Source organism: Gymnoscopelus microlampas, assembly GCF_963454915.1.
Source record: "Gymnoscopelus microlampas genome assembly, chromosome: 4".
Lineage (NCBI taxonomy): Eukaryota > Metazoa > Chordata > Actinopteri > Myctophiformes > Myctophidae > Gymnoscopelus > Gymnoscopelus microlampas.
This window is the reverse complement of record NC_139941.1, coordinates 36,193,713-36,213,709: the sequence shown is the minus strand read 5'-3', so window position 1 is coordinate 36,213,709 and position 19,997 is coordinate 36,193,713. Positions and strand designations below refer to the sequence as shown.

At 43.5% G+C, this 19,997-nt stretch overlaps 1 protein-coding gene across 2 annotated transcripts in view; it reads left to right on the top strand.

The window, feature by feature from the left end:
- Positions 1-19,997, top strand: part of gnb1l (guanine nucleotide binding protein (G protein), beta polypeptide 1-like) — a 52,331-nt gene extending 32,334 nt beyond the window's left edge. For both annotated transcript variants that reach the window (XM_084055802.1, XM_084055803.1), the window contains exons 6-7: positions 7,254-7,469; positions 17,828-19,997. In XM_084055802.1, the coding sequence (XP_083911928.1) occupies positions 7,254-7,469; positions 17,828-18,106 (495 nt within the window). In that variant the 3' untranslated portion in view covers positions 18,107-19,997. The remainder of the gene's footprint in view (positions 1-7,253; positions 7,470-17,827) is intronic.

Sequence of the window (19,997 nt, the reverse complement as noted above, 5' to 3'; positions counted from 1 at the left end):
CATCGCATCAATTTGAGACGTATTGATGAGTTCCAGTTTCACAGTCCTTAGGATTTCAGTTTACTCCTGCAGTTTCCTTTCATCCACTAGATTTATGGAGCCGTTATACAGTTTCACTGCTGAGTGCCAGGAAACGTAATTATCAATGATGCAATATGAGTGTTCGAGTGAGCAGGCAGCTGGCTGACTTCAAAGGCGAAGGGCCCAGGTGATTCTAAATCATTTCAGGCTGATTCCTTCTCATAGCCAGACCACAATCATCTGTTACTGTCACACACAGACATGGAAACACTGATACACACCCACACCATTTAAGACCAGAAAGAGAGTAAGTGTGTGTGTGTGTGTGTGTGTGTGTGTGTGTGTGTGTGTGTGTGTGTGTGTGTGTGTGTGTGTGTGTGTGTGTGTGTGTGTGTGTGTGTGTGTGTGTGTGTGTGTGTGTGTGTGTGTGTGTGTGTGTGTGCGCGCATGCCTGTAAATCACACTCGTCACAGTTGGTGTGTTTATATGTCCATGCACTAGCACACAAGCACATCAGTGTGTACCTTATAATAGTGTGTGTGTATATATATAATAGTGTGTGTGTATATATATACGTGTGTGTGTATATACTGTATATATGTGTATATTATATATGTACACATTATACTCATACACATATTATATATGTGTATATACACAGTGTACGTGTATTAGGGCTGGTAACTTTCCTCAGAAACGATATTTGAATATTGGTCTTAAAAATTGGCAGATATTTGAATATATTTGATTATTATTATATACATATAATTTTTTTTTTTGTCGAATATTAATTTTCGAATATACATAATTTCCCCATATTCGAGGAATATTCTAAATTTGAATATTAATTTACCAGCCCTAATGTGTATACAGTATATACTGTGTGTGCGTGTGTGTGTACGTACACACACACGCACAAATTTCATAATTTATTTATGTCCACATAAGTGATACAATACAAGGACACAAATATTTACAAGGTGCTGTAAAAGTGTACAGTCAGTTAATCAGGACAATTACCCAAACACCCCTCAAGGGTACAATTCACATCGTCTTCGCCATATTTGACGGCTACCAATAATGGAAGAGATTGCACAGAATTTTGCAAGCCGTTTAGCTGCTTTTTTGGCATCCCAAGTTGTTGGAAGCCTCTTACAACCCATCTACAGTATGTACATGCACGCACACGCGCACACACCTCACCCCACAGGGAGGCTAACAATACTGGCCACACATTCTGTCAATCAATCATGAGAGGAGAAAGCTCATCTTGTCTTACTCATCAGCTCCTCATGTAGTCCTGCTGTGAACCTGACCTTACACACACCAGGAGGTAGACACACACACACACACACACACACACACACACACACACACACACACACACACACACAGACTTATCCTCTGTCTCTCTCTCTCTCTCTCTCTCATTCTCTTGCACGCTGGGAGTGAGGCCTAGTCCACAAGCACACGGGTATTTTTCCTCCTGTTTAAAAAGAAAATCCCATCTACACAAGCACGATTATAGAAGAGAGTCTATGTCCACATGAAAACGCAAAAAATGACTGTCATCGCAAGACTGTCAATTGACAACCTGTCAACACTGACAGTCTTCGCGAAGACAGCCCATACTGGCCAGTCAGAAACGTATTCAGTGCACTCCCTGCCCCTCTCTTTCATTACTCTCTCTCTCTGTCCCTGTCACTGACTGACCAGCCTCTCTCTTTCTTTCTCTCTCTCTCTCCCTTCCTTGCTTCTCTCTCTGGTCATACTGATACAGCTTTACCAATACATTTACTGTTTACTTAATGTTTACTTATTGACAGATGTTTGTAGCATATTCTTATTTTTCTTAGAACGATAATTCCTTGACCATTTACCCTGTTGATGCTTGACTATGGTTCATGGCAATAACTCCGCAAATCCTTTCCTAATCCCAGTGTGTTGGTACCTGCTGACTCTTTTTTTCATATCTTCATCATTATTATAGTATTTTTTGCTACCCTTAGCTGTATCTTCTTTGACTGTCTGTCCTGTGTTCCTGCTGTGCAGCCATTGACAACCGAATTTCCCCCATGGGATCAATAAAGGTCTGTCTATCTGTCTAAAGCCTTTTCAAGGTCACCTTTTTTGTATAAACGCCTTTAAGCTCTGATAGGTAGCATTGCCGGTCAATGGTCATAATGAGACTATCAAATGAATAGGGGCTTAAGGAGCTCCTCGGCAGAGGAGTAACTCCAGTGCTACAGCGCACGCACGCACGCACGTCTCCTTTAGATACCTTCACACGCTGACCAGCTGAGTGGCCTTGCGGTTAGTGTCCACCCTGAGATTGTGAGGTCAGGGTTCGATCCCCGGCCATGTCATACCAAAGACCCAAGGCCTCCCTGCTTGGCACTCAGCTTCAAGTCCCTGTGACATACTAGCGTCATGTCCAGGGGATGTTCTTTTACGTCAAGCTGACTCACGCCACAGAAACGGGAGATAGGTTTCTGCCCTATGGGCCACATGGCTCGGCAAGGCTTACTGTACTTCACCACATGCAGGCACAAATACACACACAAGACAGTTCTCCCTTAAATACAAACCAGTAGATGAAGGTCTGTTTTGATGTTGATGTTTGATGACTGTGAACAATCCTGTAGTATAAATATGACTGAGGGTGACTGACTCGGTCCAAAGGGTTTGCACATCCATGTTTGTGTGGTGGGTGTGCATAACCATTAATGTTGATCGTAGACAGTTTGCATGCACCTGGATGTGATGGAAACCCACACACATCAAGAGAGACTGTTTCTTTGATGCAAACCCACTCTCTTATGCAGACAATGGGAACTATGTGCGTGCGTGTGCATGTACGTGCCCGCCTGCGTGGGTTTGCAAGCATGTCTTGTGTGTTTGCATTTGTGCAAGAGAGAGATAGGAAGCAGGGAGGGTTGGTGGAGGGAGCTGGACGTTTCCACGGGGACAGTAGTGATGTATGACGTGCAAGGCTGTTAACGTGAACAGGGGCTGGCAGGGAAAAGGAAATGTTCCTATACAGATATCCATCACTCTCAGCTCATCACCTCCACCCCACGGCCAATGACATCATCACAGAGGACAGGGACAGGCCGAGTGGACATGATTGGTTCCTTATGTTTAGCCGTAGCTCCGCCCATTCAGGGCCTCTACAGTAGCTATATCAGGGGGGGAAATACTTTGTCTTGTGATCTTTGTTGGATTCGGAGCAATATTCTTAATTAGTTATGATAAAGCAGGGACTCGCTGTGTCTCCGGCTGTTTAAACAGAAAAAAAAATCACGCCGGAACACCAATTGAATCCAATCAGGAGAGCAAACTCATACAGGATGCACAATAAAGAACTGACATTGAAAGTGATGAAACAAAAATATTTGCAGACAAAATTGTAATTGGAACACTATCAAATTGAAGCTGATAAATGGGTTCTCTATCCTGATTGGATGACATTTTAGACCCAACTGAAAATGCATTTTCTGTGTATTAGATACCTGGAGAGATGGGGAGATCTCTGTTATTGAACGAACTCTATAGCAAATTATTAATCAGAATATACCTTTAAAAAAGTCAACTTTTGGTTTTAATACAAATATATCACTTACAGCACCTTTTAATTGTTAATGTGTTGTGCTGCTGCTTATATTTAGATACTGGGTTCACACTCAAACTAATCTAAACATGCCACCTGGTGTCAGTGAATGGACTAAGATACATGGCATGCACTTAGCATTGTGCAAAAATGCAACACTACATCTACTGTAGAGCAGGGAACCTAAAAGAAATGTTTTGATTCCTCATTCAACAGTCAGCAAATGTACCAAATGTGCTAAACAGCAGAGGCCCCTCAACATGTGACAAGTTGGGGTTGATTGGCTGTTGCCTTCATGACCTATGGCATTTTCTGTAACACACAAAAAAAGAAATATGCCCCTTCCACTAATATTGGAATTGAATTGCTGACCCATAACCCAATGCCTCTACGCCCAAATGGAGTGTGTTGTCTAATCTCAATGTGTTTTGCAAACAAATCAGTCAGCTCCATATATGGGCACAAACGGGGCATGCCCATATATGGGTATATACTGATGACATCAGCGATATATATGGGCGTAGAAGGGACAAGAACTGACAGATGCAGATATCACCATAAAATGGGCATATTGGTTGGATCGGCAGTGCAATGTAGGTGTGAGGTGTGAACTTTAGATGTGAGGGTTGCATAGCGCATATGCGGCCCGAACCTTTAGTATAAGCATCTGTGTCATTTTAGATGTTGAGATTTTAGATGCTTTTGTGGATTTAAGGCGTTAAGAGATGTTTTATGTCTCTGTAATGTATGATGAAATGTCTTGGCTGCACCAGTGAGCTCTTTTTGTTGATCTACTAACCTTTGCAAGTAAACCAGTAAACCCTGTAAAGAAGCACAATGTTTGTCTGTGTTTCTCACAAATTCTACCGTGTAGTTATTATCACAATGCAGTACCCCGTTATTGATATAGCTTCCTTACTTTTCTACCATCATTTGTTTTCATTCTCCACTGTACAGTATAACAAAAAAGAAAGAAAATCAGACATAGGTCCTCTCCTTCTGTCTCTCTCTCTCCCTGCTGCTACAATGTTTGAGGAACGAAAACCAAGGAATTTTACTCTTGTGTTCTAGTATATCAGATGTAACAATAAAAATCTTGAATCTCTCACATACACATTCCCTCCTTCCCTCTCTCTCTGTCCAACTTCTATTCATCTGTCTTTCCAGCTGTTCTGTGGTGATGAATCTCTTCTCGAAGCCCTAGCACCACCACTGCCAACACACACACACACACACACACACACACACACACACACACACACACACACACACACACACACACACACACACACCCTGGCCCTTAGAGCAGAGATCTTTCTTGTAAGGAGTTGTGGAGGATATAATGAATTAGGTGTCTACCCAGGGTTCCCTGACCTCCGGCCTGTGACATCATCAATCAAGGAGGGGTCCTACAGTTTAAGTGAAGTGCAAAAGTGGGCCACGTCAACCACCCCACCACCCGCTTGGCCCAGGAACACTTAGGTCCAGACCATCCCACCCCCACCCCTAGCCCCAGCCCCATCCAGAGCACACAGGAAAGACAAGGCAAGGGGCCACTCACTGATTTTCACTTGTTTTTATTTGTTTTCCTAAGTTCCTCACGCTCGACCCTCACTGACGTGTTTGGAGGGAATACACGGTTCTGTCTATAATTTGTTTAAGGCTGGAAAAAGAGAAATATATATACTGCGTTAAGTGAGAAGGGAGAGGACTCGAAGATGGATGAAAAAATGGCAGCCCTTGGCCTCCCTCTTTGCACATATGGAAAGAATTTCTCTTTCTCTCTTCCTTCTTACTTATACCCTAAGCAGGGCACACTCTATGGCTGAGGCCCTGATATATTAGAGGGAATGCCCATAGAGCATGCATACAGCATTTAACACCTTGCAAGGCAACTCGGGCAACAACGAAGTAAGCAGGTAGGGAGTCAACTTCTGTTTGCCAAAGTACCGTTCAACCAGACAAATGAATTCTACATCACTGTAGTTTACCGTTGCAACAGTGAGACCTGTAGAGTAATACTAAATCACCACAGTAAGTGCTGCAGTGATACCTGTTGATTGGTACTACTGTAGATCATCGCCGATTTCAGCTGCTGCAAAGACCTGTAGATTGGTACTAGAACATTACAGTTTTTCTGCAGCAACATCAGCAGTAGTGCAACCAATGGATTAGTGATACAGATGAGGAGCAAAGTGACGAGTGCTGTAATTGACTACTGGTAGGAGAGGAAGCGCCAGGCTGACGAATGGAGTCCAGAGTGGCTCTGTCTCTCGTGGTGTCAGCAGGCTGACGAATGGAGCCCAGAGTGGCTCTGTCATGGTGTCAACAGGAGCTTCCAGTCTGATAACCCCTTGCTCTGGTCTGCTCTCAGCACCCCACTGTGGTTTCTGTGGTTTTCCACAGAAACCACTGCTTCCCCTGATTCTGTGTCTCCCTCTGTCCTTTCTTCCATCAACTCTTTTTCCCATTCTTTCTGCCTGCCTACCTCCTTCTCTTTGCCCTTCTTAACGCCTGTACACACCAAGGTGTTGTTGGAATATCAGGTCGTCCAGATATGTCTGTGCCCAATAGTCGTGTGTGTGTGTGTGTGTGTGTGTGTGTGTGGCGTCGTAGGTGGTAGTCGGGCATTAGCATGGCCCGATCACTCTGTTTAGGTATATGTTTAAAAAGCAGTGGGACTCGTTAGGAAGCGAGAGCAGTTCACTCACATTTGCACCTAACAGTTGATGAGTGCAGAGCTGAAAACATCATTTGGACAGCATGCACAAAGAGAATGTGTGTGTGTGTGTGTGTGTGTGTGTGTGTGTGTGTGTGTGTGTGTGTGTGTGTGTGTGTGTGTGTGTGTGTGTGTGTGTGTGTGTGTGTGTGTGTGTGTGTGTGTGTGTGTGTGTGTGTGTGTGTGTGTGTGAGAGAGAGCGAGAGAGAACTTGTTAAACCAAAACAAGGGCACTTCACAGACACAATTATTTTAATGAATGCAGTCATTTCTGGTGAAAGAACATCACCATTGATTATTTTTTTTGTAATGGGTGATGTCGCTCCTGTAGCAGGTCTTGTGCCCATATATGATCTGGGTCGAATGTGGTCACACTAGAAACAAAAACAGAACGGTATACTCGTCTACTAGCAGAGGGAAAGGAGTCTGTCATAAAGCTCACAGCAGACCACCATGCTAAGTCTTTGCTGGCACAGTTTAATGTCAAAGTCAATGTTACAGGAAGGAACAAAACCTACCCCAACAATTCAAAGAGCTATATTATAGTCAGCTGACTTTTTGCAAGGCGGTATAACATTATAATGTATAACATTATTAATTCTTATATTTGCAGTATGGTAAGGAAATATCTTTCCTCTCACACATGTGCAGAACAGTGCCATCAGCTGATTGTATGCTGTAGTCTGTAGTGTGTTTGTAACAACTTTTAAATGTCAGACATCACCCAACGACAACGTCACCCAATAAGATCTCCTGACGTCATCACAGTTAGTCAGGACTAGAAAGCTTGGTCTGTAACGGCCTTCACTCCCCTCCCTGCCACACTTTGCCCCCCATCCAAACTCCTCCATGTTGTGTAAACGTTGTACCTTTTTCTCTCCCTCCATCCCTCTCTTCCTCCAGCCTGCATCAGGTCCAGGTCCTCTGCTATTGGCTGGTTACGAAGACGGCTCCCTTCTGCTGTGGGACGTATCCCAGAGGTCTGTGCTGAGCCAAGTCTCCGCCCACCCTGAGCCCATCATGTGTCTGACCTTTGACCCCGAGCGTCTGAGGGGTATCTCGGGCTCTGCAGAGAAGAACCTCTCCCCCTGGACGCTTGACGGACAGCTAAGCCTGCAGGTCAGTGGAAGGAGATGGGGGGGGGAAAAGTAGGCAGGGTGGGCTTGGTGGTGAGGAGGGTAGAGAAGCAGGAGGTTTACTTGTAGACTTAGTTGGAAATGGAAATGGAAAATTGGGAAATGCACTCCACTGTCTTACATGGGCATCAAGGTGCCCTTGAGCAAGACTTCTAACCCCTAGTTGCTCAGCAGCAGTAGTGGACAGCTCCACAGTGTGACATTTGAGGGTAAAGCAGAGTGCTGGAAAAAGAGCATGCATGCCTAGTGAAATATACCTTGTGAAAAGTGGCCTAATATACACATTAGTGAGACTGTCTAGTAACCAAATGCTCTCATCCTTGAACCCCACAACACTTAATCCGTTCCTTTCTCTTAACCCATTAAGACTGGGAAAGCATCTGTCATTTTAGATTTTAACCACTTTAACCATTATTTTATTCTTTGGCTTTTCAAAAATAGCAGATATGCACTGAGCTTGTAGATCTGCTATTTTTGTAAAATCATGAAAATATGTGCAAATCTTTGAATATACATATTTTTAAGCAAACATTTTGCAACTCAAATCTTTGCTTCTGGGGGTCCCTGGAACTAAATATTTGAGATGGGGGTCCGCGGCCAAATACATGTAATTTTGGGAGTCCTTGACATGAAAAAGGAGCACCACTGATATTATAGTAACATAAGTGTTTCAGAAAACTGTTAGTATTTAAAATACATTTGTCGAATCGGCCTCAGGTCTTAATAATGACCAAATAGCTAAAAGTAAATAGGAAAACGGACAGGAGAGCCAGAGAAGAGCATTTTCTCCTCTCCTCTCTCTTCTCCAGACTGTCTGGGAAAACACTAGAGGCCAAAGAGGAAGAGACTCGGCAGGGCTCTGGGGTCATAAATCAGCTGCTGGTTACACAGTGTTGGCAAGGCCAGGGCTAAGGGCTGACCTGTCACTCCCGAGACCGCCACCCACACGCAGTCAAACATAGTCACACAGTAGGACTGCCTGAAATTGTATTGTGATACTTTAAAAGTATCTTATTGCTTATATGCTTTCATTATTTATGAAATTATATATGTTGTTGTTGTTTTTTTACTGTCTGGCTGATTGTAATTTCATTGATGGTTGCTGGTGTCATGTTCGACGCGTTGTGAGCTTGTATATCTGCTATTTGTAGGCGTGTAACGATTTATCGTAAATCAATTAAAATCAATTCAAACTGGTGACAATTTAAATCGATTTAATAAAAGATGTATGGTGATGCAAAAAAGAAAATACAGAATCTTTATAAGTGATTTGCCACTGTATTGAAAAAAGGGTAAGAGAAAACCCAGTATTGTAAAAAAAAAAAAAAAAAGAAGAAAATACTGGATTTCTGTAAGAGAAAAAAAAATAGATTTGTCTAGAAAATAATTTTGTGTCTAAAAAAATAGTGAAAAATCGTGTTGTGAACCCAGTATCGTAGCTATTTGTGCCAAATGTTCCACCTATTTTTGTGGAATGTTGTGCCTATTATGACATGCACAGATTGGGGATGCTAGGATTCATGTGGTTAAAGTCCAGACATACATATATAGACACACTTTTGGGGGGTGGACCATACTCTGCACTCATGCCGGGGGGCCAGAACATCTCCCACCAATCCTCCATTTTAACTGCTTCAGTAACTCGGAACCTAAAAAAAGAATCCCATCAGTCTTTGTACCATAATTCATTTTACATAACGGCCAGCGCATCTGACTTGCAACGCCTCATTTGATGCTATATTTTCTGTCGGATTTCACAAGCGAAAGGGAACGGTCCCATATTTCAGTCGGCCTCCAGGAATCAGAGCAGAGAAGACAGAAGAACCTGAGGCTGACATAGTACACTCCAGCAGTATGGAGGAGTGTTATTCTTTCCGAGCCATTTTTACAAATGAACGCTTGAATTAGAAATATTTGCGGGGGGAAAAAAAAGGAACCCTGCATATTCACCCCACTGGAAAAACGCGTCCAGAAAAACACTGAAAAACATTTTATTCATTATACCTAAAATAGGGACAGGAGAGAGGTTATTTGGTTTATTTCGCATGAGCAACAAAATATGTATTCGGCGCGTAATCCAGAATGAGGGACGAGAGGGGAAAAAGGGGGGAGAGCAGGGGAACGGGATCCAGCTGGGGCTTTTAAATTATCCTGAAGTGCAGCCCAGTGTGACGTCCAGACAGCTATCCCCAACTTCTTCCCACAAAAGTATTTTTGTGCCTCTGTAGTGAGGAGTAGGTAGGGGAGAGGAAGGGGGGTCGCGGGGGGACAGAGGGGGGGAGGGGAGGGGTGGCTGCCGTACCGGGTGGCGCCCCCCCGACGGACAACCCGTGAGAGGTAATAAAAATATCAAAACCACTGAGGCCCCTTAGCCAAACATAAAACACATCTGCAGTAAAAGGGAACAGTAGTTCACAGTGGGAGGTTGCAATAAAGGCTGGGTAGGAGGGTTAAGAAGTACAGCGTCCCGCTTGCCACAAATCACTGCCTGTACCACACACACACACACACACACCTGTAGTCTGACTCTGGACACACGCCCAGAGTGTGGACCCTTACAGTAAAAGGTTGCAATACACACACACACACACTCCGTCACCTGCATGTTATCATTAACCAGCGACCACCTCACGGTGTAGCAGAATAGACCAGAGATGTTTTCTCCCTGGCTGGTTGAGATCTGGAGGGGAGGAAACTGAATTTGACACAACACAGTAGTGGTTTTGATTTAGTGGCAGTGGAGCGCTGTGAAAAAAAAGCTTATCAAGGGCTCAGATAAGGACAGATAGCCTCAGGAATGAAGGTTAATCTATTACACATGGCTCCCAGAAGCCTTTATCTGTTTGCTCTGCAGACTCACGATGACCTCCGTAGACCCCCTGCTACCTGGCTATCTGTTACTGTAGGAACCACCATGTATCATCTGCTCGGACTGTTTTTCAATCCTCTTTCCCTTTCCACAAGGCATTTCTGACGCATGTGTCAGAATGAGATTATGAGGGTGTGGGGCATTCAAGGTTTAAAAAGAAATCCCTCTTTAAGCCGAATGGACGGTTGTAAGGACAGATTTTTAGGGCGTCTGCTTAATGTATTGACAAGTGTCTACAGACTGGTTTCTCCAGAATGCAGAGAAAAGACAGAATTAGGAAGAGTGCGAGGGGGAGAAAGCGAAGGTTAGGTTTAACAGGGTAAATCAGCCATGTCTGACAGTGAGTTGTGATTTTCTTTTCTTTTTTTTAGATGAATGATGACAGTTGCCTACAGGTTGAGCTACGTCTCCTTCAGCTCACCTCCACCAAAATGTAACACTTCTTGTGTACTCCACACACATATGTAGTGACGCACACAAACAGATTCACCTGCATGGTATCGTACATATTAATTGTAATAGTAGCCTGTTGCTGTAGTCGTTCCATTCATCAGACATTGGAGAGTAGATGTCACGAGCATTTCCAAAAATAATCTGGAACAATGTACACTATGAGGGCTGCAGCTCCATTACCTCTGTGATAGTTTATTTGCATCTTGCGTTGACAGTTTAAGGTAGTGCTGACATTATAATATCTATCATTGCGACCGTAGGTCGCATTTACTATAGAAACCTGCTCCAGGTGTCCGTCCGTCCCTCCGTCACACACGTCCCGTCACACTTTTGCCCTGCTCATATCTCCGCACCCGTTGCCCCGATCCATGCCAGATTTTGCACACACACTCCTTACCTGCCAAACTACACCCTCCAAGGACCCCCGGAGCTCCAGGGACCCCCAGCTGCCTCGGGGACCCCCAAGTGTAAAAAATGAGCACATGTGGACAAATTACCAAATGACCACCCCAACGGGGCTGCTCACGGGGCATTCCCGGGGACCACCCACTCCTGGTGCTCCAGAACGGATGCAAAAGTGGTGGCGCCCCCAGTGGAGGACCCCCTGCCACTGCAGCTCACATAAAATGCCGTAACTCGGGCTAGGAGCGTCCGGGAGAGCCGCGGCCTGTACCTATTCGTCCGCCAAGGCAACGCGGACACCCCACCCCTAATTTCTCACATGGCCCTCTTCTAGCGCCACCTTCAGGCCGCTTTTCACAACACATTTTTGCCCACTACTCCTACAGTTTTGCCCCTAAAAACACGCAAATTGCTACACACTACACAGTATGTGTACACTCATGTCATCAACATGCCTGCCACCACATTTCTTAGACCACCAAACAAAACTATACATTGCCCACACAACTAGGAACCAATCGCCGTTACAGCCCTCTTCTGTACACATGTGACCTACGGTCGCTTATCTCCCGATTAGGGAGTCTTACTGGTTATAATACCTGTTATTGACTGCTGTAAGTCGATATTTACACTGCCCGCATGCATGGCCGGGAATTGTAATCAGTCCTGTGTTTGTCTGTCTGTGAACTCGAGATCAGCTGACTGGATTGTCATTCAACTATGTGGGAATGATTGTTTATTAGTTTTGGGCTCGTCATGGTCACAATTAAGGTCAAGGTCGAAATTGAGAATGGACGGGTCGAATTTCATGAAACATAGAGTTAACGATTATTACGCTACCCCGAAGAGATAATTAAATGTTGAAATGGCCCAAGGTCACGGTCACTAGCAAGGTCAAAATTGCATAAGTGGTCATATATGTCATTAATTATCCTTCATTAGTCAAGTTTTGTCCCATCTTGGATATCTTAAATCTTTCACAAAATATTTCAATATGGACAATATGATACGCACAATAACTGGGATGCCCCAGTGGCATATCACTTCTAATGACAATTGTCTGACATGGACCATCTGTCATAGAAATCATGACTTTTACCTTATTTTACCACCCCACCCACACGTCTCCCTCTTCCTGAATAGAACCGCTCACCTGTTTGACGCGTCCGTCTCCTGTCAGCCTTAGCCAAGCACTGGCAGGCCAGGTGTGACAAAAGACTGTGATCTCCACCTGTGTGTGTGTGTGTGTGTGTGTGTGTGTGTGTGTGTGTGTGTGTGTGTGTGTGTGTGTGTGTGTGTGTGTGTGTGTGTGTGTGTGTGTGTGTGTGTGTGTGTGTGTGTGTGTGTGTGTGTGTGTGTGTGTGTGTGTGTGTGTGTGTGTGTGTGTGTGTGTGTGTGTGTCACGGCCTGGGGTGTGTCTGGAATACCTGTGAAAACCCTCCACCACCTCACCATCACCTCCGCCACACCGACAGGCCTCAGTGAGCGAGCGATGACGGGTCGTTTCAATAGTTCCGCGGGAAACGCTGAGATTGGTGCCAAGAAAGAATGAGAGAGAGAGCAAGAGAAGTGAGACTTGAATGAGTGCTGCCAAGCAGACGCTCCGCAGTTTTCGACTTTTCTGTAGGCGAGAGTCTGGAACGTTGGTTCTGGAGGCGTGAGTTAGTACTGACGCCTTAGAGAGACCTACACTACAGAACTGGTCTGTAGGCCCCAGCTGCTGAACAGAACTGGCCCGTCTCTGACAGCTGAGAACACTGGCACTTTTTTCTGTGTGTGTGTGTGCATGCGCTTGTGCATGCGGCCCTGTGCACAATCGTGCATGCATTCGTGCGTGTGTTTCCCTGTATGTGTGACTGCACACATTGTGAACACAAGCCAGGAAGGAGCACTCACTCCGACAGAAAAAAAGAAAATGAGCGATGGGGCCCAAAGACGGATTCCGTCTTTCGATGATGAGAATTTGATAGCGAAGGGAGGAAGGGAAGGGGGGAGAAGAAGAAGAATGGGGCGTCAAGGAGAGCTAGCCAAGACTCCCAGGTTACAGCTAATGGATTTCATTAAGGACTGAGGCCTGGCTAATAGCACTGCTAGGACATCAACAGCATTTCCATTGGATTCATTCAGCAGTGGTGCACAGCTAAAGCAAATACACCAGCGCTGGTAGAAAAAAGGTGCTAAAATGGAATAATAGTATAATTTTTTTCTCCGTCACTAATGCCTGCTGTGTTCTCAAATGGACAATGTGAAAAGATTTTTTTTTTACAATTATGCCATTAAAACATGAAAAGATGTTGTCAATTATTTTATTGTCATTGGATATTAAAACACAACTAAAATTAGTTCTGCAGAAGTCCACACCACTTAGCAGCACGAAGCCATATGAAACAAATGTAAAAAGAAGAAATATACCTGTATGTAATAGTAATTTAGTCTCCACTCCTATTGGGTATATTTTGCCACCGTGCATTTCACTATTAGGAGCAGCGGGCATTATTAAAGGCAGGGCCAATATCATTTTAAATGCTGGATATTAACCCATTTTGGGCGGGAACCCCTATTTGTAACTATACCTTTCAGGACGGGAACCAATGCAATGTTCATTTATAGGCCAATATTACACAGAAGTACTATTATGTATGTAGATCTAGCAGCTTCCTCCACTCGTGATGTCATCACTGTGCAATTCCATTCTTCTCCCTGTACAGCAATAATTATGTGGGGAAACACTGATATTGTTTTAGTATTTATATATTTAAATATCAGAAGTTGTCCCTATCTTTTTATATATATTTATAATATATAAAAATATAATAAATGGTCATGGTATATAAATAACCATCAACACTAAGACCATAACTTTTTCTAGCTGTTTTGACTCGATGTCTAAGCTTTAACATTATTATTGTGTTTGCGTGTTTTGTTTTAACATTATTATTGTGTTTGCTTGTTTTGTCATAAACTGTTGTCTTACAGCACTTAAATAATAAAGGGCCATAACTTGTACCTAAAACAGGAACGGATATGGAGGCCAAGCTTAACTTACCCCCAAGCTCTACCGGAGCTTCATAAAATCACAGAGGAAAGAAACACGCCTCTGTGTTCTCACTGCAGGAAGTGTGTAAGAACTGGGGCTATCCTTTGAAAAGCCCTCAGCCAATTTCTACCTGATTTCTTTTTTTTCTTGCAGCTTTCTCAGAGCAGAGAAAGTAAAAACAATTAGCCAGCCGACCGCGTCGAGTGACACTTAACTACATCACCGTCCGTTTACTGCTCACGCCTGACCCCTTAATGAAATAAATACCTTTTCCTGACACAAACTATGGGAAGCAAAGCAAACAAAAATAGACACTTAAACCCATCATTATCAGGGCTGTAATGGAAGCCAGATGGAGAAAAGTTGGGGGCATACCAACTTCTTGAGGTAATAATGTTGCTCCAAACGATTCATCTCTCATCTTCGCGGTGTCCTTTGTAGCGTCATACCTAGCTTGTTCGGGCCTAAAACCCGGTGCACACCGTTTCACACTGCCGGCCCTCAGTGATGATGGGTTTTCTCCACCGAATTCCTATTATAAGGAAAACAACGCTATCTAGAAATACCGCCCCGTTCTTATTTCGGCTTTCTGGTCTCCCATTTTGATCAACGACATTCCTCCCCCTGCGCTCCCTCTATCACTCGTGCATTGCATTCCACTTCCTCCACCCAGGGTACGAGAGTACCTGGCTTATGTCTTCCACATGCGGGCCTGCCGACGTTGGCCGGAACAGGAGCGCGTAGATAAATTCTCCTGGCGTCTCCTCCCGCACGGGGCCATCAGTCTCCCCGGACGTGTCTTATGAAGTCAATTTTACGCTGTCCAGTTCGATTTGGGCTCCCACAGCCAGATGTTCCTCCTATCCCGCCACACCCCCCCACCCCCTGGTTTGTCCGACACAGTGTAGATCCCCAGGCTGCAGGAAGAGCACGTTCGCCTCCCCAGGAATGTCCGCTGCGGCAGGCGCCTTTTTAGACGACGATCACGACCGCCATTTATTACAATATGTCAGAATGTTGCCCCTTTTACAGAGATTGATTCCGTCCCGGGGACACAGTAGATCACAGGGAAGATGGGAGCTGTGGATAATCTGGAGCAGGCAGCCGTTACCAACCATGTATTTATCGGGTCGCTCTCGTTCTCCATGCTGACCAGACCTTTCAGTGTGAATGTAATTCATCAGAGGCGCTTAAAGCAGCAAGCGCCTCGGCAAACAAGCATTTCATCAAGGCCGTCGCTCTCTCTCTCTTTTCACGTGAGCAGGGGTGACAAAGGTAACCCGAGTCCCGTCCCGTCCTGTCCCATTGCACATGCAGGATATACACCCTCTCTCCCTCTGCCTCTCTTCGACTCCAAACCAAACAGAGAGGACGCCGAGAGATTTGCTCTCGGCCCTCGTGCCATAATGTTTTATGACTGATGATTGAGTCCCAGGAGTGGCCTGGGCCAGGTTCAACAGGCATCCACAGCCCTTCCATTCTGGACCTCAGTCAGCAGATCAGCTGATAGACTGCTGCTTGTCCGCTGTTTGTCTTGGGCACGCTTCCCTAGACGGCAATGAATGATTAAGTAACTGGCTGCCTTTCATACAGTATATTTAATTGTTTTCTTATCTTGTAGTTGAGCAATAGGTGAGCTTGATTTCTTTTATTTTGATAACGTAATGATTATTTCCGGCGACAACCATGAAAAAGATGTCGGTGTGAGTTGTCACCCTCAAAAAATGTTTTGGCGTCGAGTGTTTTATTTGGCTCATTGTGGCACAGTCTTGTGTTACAGTGCGTAGTACATCATCACAATTATGTGACAGCTGTGTTTTGTGTGTGTCTAAGCACCTGTACGTGCATGTGCACATGCCCTTGTCTCTGTGTGCCTGGATATCTCTGCATTCATTATTATGCACGAGTACATTCTTTGTTGTATGCCTTTTTAACTCTTGCATTTTGTATACCAAACTAAGCAAATGCATTGCTAAATTACACATATTCAGAATATTAATATTTTCTGTATAGGCCTACATGTGTTTTCCTGTATTAGTTTTCATAGGACTGCATGTACGTTTTGCCTTCTTTTGTGCTGCTTTGTAAAAGTCAAGACAAACCTTGTTTGTACGGCAAATTTCAGACTGGGAAACTGAATGTGCTTCACAGAACAATACAGAAATAATGCAAATTTCTATTTAGTCGGTCGAATGAGATATCTACACATCTGTTTATGAACTTTTAAGAGCAGTCTTCGGTGTGCCTTGAAAAACTTTACAGAAACAATTTGCCTGAAGCTAAAATTATGTTGTTTGTCCTGAGTGCACTATGAACTATCACTATGCCTTTTTTGATTGCACAAATACTTTCCCCCTTTTTTTTTTTACTTTTATTATTATTACAATATTAGAAACAACAACTGCTGTTGTCAGCAGGCAAACAATTAATTGTCAATTAGTTGTGAATAAATACCACATTGCATAGGGTCAAAATACCAAATTTTAAGATTTGATCAAATCTTTCATTTTAGAGCATTTATCTTGTAGCAGAACATAAAAAGATTGACACAATTAACTTTATTTAACCACTTATGCCCTATTCAAAGATGTTGACAATCTTCTCCTATAATGACAAGCCCAAAATAGGTGGAAAGTGGTTCAAATTTGGGACACATTGGCTGCATAATTGCCCATACCAATGTCATTAAGTAATAGATATATTGGCCAAACGATCTGGCTCTATGCAAGATTTAGACTCTGCTTCTTCTTTGCCACTTTATTAATTGTGTGTGTGTGTGTGTGTGTGTGTGTGTGTGTGTGTGTGTGTGTGTGTGTGTGTGTGTGTGTGTGTGTGTGTGTGTTATACATCTGCATTTCTGTCTCTGTTTGCATGTACAGGACATAGTAGAACTAACCTGGTAGAAGCTTAAAGATGACAATAGTTGCAATGCAAGGTAGTTGTTAATCCATTCCCATCTCTGGAACCATTTATAGCCAAGCTGGCCTTGGATAAGTTCAGCCACATCTTTTCTTGTGTGCTTCCTCTATACTGGTTCCCTCTAGATTTTTGTATCAATCTATCTCAACCTCCTTTGAAATGAATTAAAATACCCGCATGGGTACGTGCCTCACACCTACAGTATAGACACCCTCCCTTAGCACTGCACTTTCCTACACTTTCTACATAATCTTCTCAGGGTTCTGGAAATCATTGAATTTGCTTGAATTCTATAATGTTTATTGTCAGGAATGTAGAACAGTTGGCTGTGAAGTGCTTGAACTCAGTAGACTTATTAACTTGTTAATAACTCTGACAAGGCAGTGCTTTCGCAAAACGGCAAGTCACAGGAAACACTTTGTACGTTTTAACCACTTAAGCCCTATATACTTTGTTGTATGATGAATAGCAAAAACTGCCAATCAACAAGCTTACAACGCGCCGCGATGCCTTGTGAGCCCAAAACAAAAATACTGTACATTAAAACGGTTATAATATTTTGTTCTATTTTAATAACATGCCCAAAATAGGGACACCAGGTTGAAAGTGGTTTTGGTGTTTGACGTTAGAATGTTTGTGAATCTGTCATAAACTTTGTCAGGTCCAAGCCCCCGTGCCCCTGACCAACCCCGGGGTCTCCCAGCTGAGCGTCCGTAGCGACGGTAAGATCCTGGCGTCAGCCGGTTGGGACCATCGAGTGCGCATCTTCAGCTGGAAGAAGCTGCGGCCCCTGGCGGTGCTCCAGCATCACACTGACATGGTGCTTAGTGTGGCCTTCTCAGACCACCAGGAACCCTCCCACAGGCTCTTGGCCACGGGCTCCAAGGACCAGCGCATCAGCCTCTGGTCCATATACAGCCAAGCTTCTGACACTGGATAAGTTGAGCTATTTAGGGTGTGTGTTGAAGCTTCCTTCAGGAGGATTGGATCAATTCAATCAATGCAATACACCTGGTTGTACTGTAGTCTCCCAGAATAGAATTTAAACAAATTTGACTAATGACACAAAGGTTGAGATAGTCACAGCATTTTTATATAGGTCATTCTCATAGCAGAATTATGTAAAAAAAACACAATATTCCCCCAATTTTCCGATACGTTATGCCATATGTCATCTTTTAGCTCAGCATTTAGACATTATCTCATTTGACTTACAAATCTTTAGTCTGTAACACGATATGTTTTTTGGGTGCCATTTGTTTACCTTGGCATTTCTACATTATGTCAGCAGCTCTAGATATCATGTGAATAAATGTACACTGTAGATATCTTTATCTACTGATATCTTGTGTATGCATTGTTTGATGCATACACAAACTAATTACTAGTTTTGATAAAAAAAAATATAATTTGCAGTTATAGCATGGCGGTTTCACACTGTACAAGAGGTCATAGATATGCAATTGATCACATTTTTACTTTTTATTTGCATTTTATTGTTTAAGGGTGTTTTTTACTAGGTGTGAATAGTCCTTTACGTACAAATATGTGTGAACTATTGGACTGAACATCTTAAACCGTATTATACTTAATTACAATTTACAATGTAGGCATTTAGCATACGCTCTTAATCCAGAGCGACCTACAGTTAGCTAGAAAAACACACGGTAATACATACAAATGCATATAAATAGTAATCCAGGATCGTAGGTAAACCAAGAACCTATCATCAGTCTAAGCAGTATAACATCTAAATAATCTGTACATTGAAACTATACACACTATAGGATGCCAGGTTTACAAATGACCTGGCATCTGTCTACATAACATGCTATCATTACATAACATTTTAGCTTTCTATCAAGGATAGACCCCCGGCCTAGGGGTCCTCGTCTCACCCTCTTTTTTTTTTTTTTTTACCCTCCACACCAAATCCCTTTGTGGAAAACAGGCAATCTACAACCTGCTATTTTCTGCGAATGTTTGCCTGTTTTTGCTAAACGTTCATTTATATGACATGCCCAGAATAGGGACACTAGTTCATGTGGTTAAAACAAATGTGGTGCAATCCATGGTATATTACTGTTCCTATGGTATCGTGCCTGCATACAACAGACTTGCATACACCCCAAGCTGGCCTGGTATCCAATCCTGCCAGAGCATTCCTCCTTTGCATCTCTCCGTCTCAGTTTTTTCGTGCTGTTCATAAATAAATAAAATATAAATGAGGGAGTGGACCATCCACTCTCATTTCTGAAAACGAAATAAAATAAAACCCTACATGGTGTTGTTTTTAACTACTTTGAACATCTTTTCTTTTAGCTCAATGGCCATCTAATCGTTGACATTTTGCAAATAAGTAAATACCCACCAGTCAAATTTGACCTCCCATTGTTTGCCAAACTCCTGGCACTGTGTGCTGCTATGTTATTGTGTTGTCTTATCTGGTAGGAGATTTGCTCCAGTGGACTTGTATTTGAGCTGTAAGTCGCACCTGAGTGCCTGTGTAATCCACTGTTGTTATTCTTGCCGGCCTTAAGTTGAATACTGCCCCGAACTGCATAATCCATTTTCAGTTGTGTGTGCGCGCGCGCGCGTGTGTGCGTGCGTGCGAGCGAGCGCACACTGCACAAGCTTGTATGTGTATAACCTTTTCCTTTTCTTTTTGCCTCTGCCAGCATTTTGGGCCTGTGTTTGTATTCATGTGCATGCGTGTTAATCACATAAAGGGCCCCCAGACAACATAACGTTTGGAGCTGCGTATAAACATTGGCTCTCCACAGCCTTGACTATCATTAGCTTTGATGAAATAAATACCCCCCCCCTTTTTG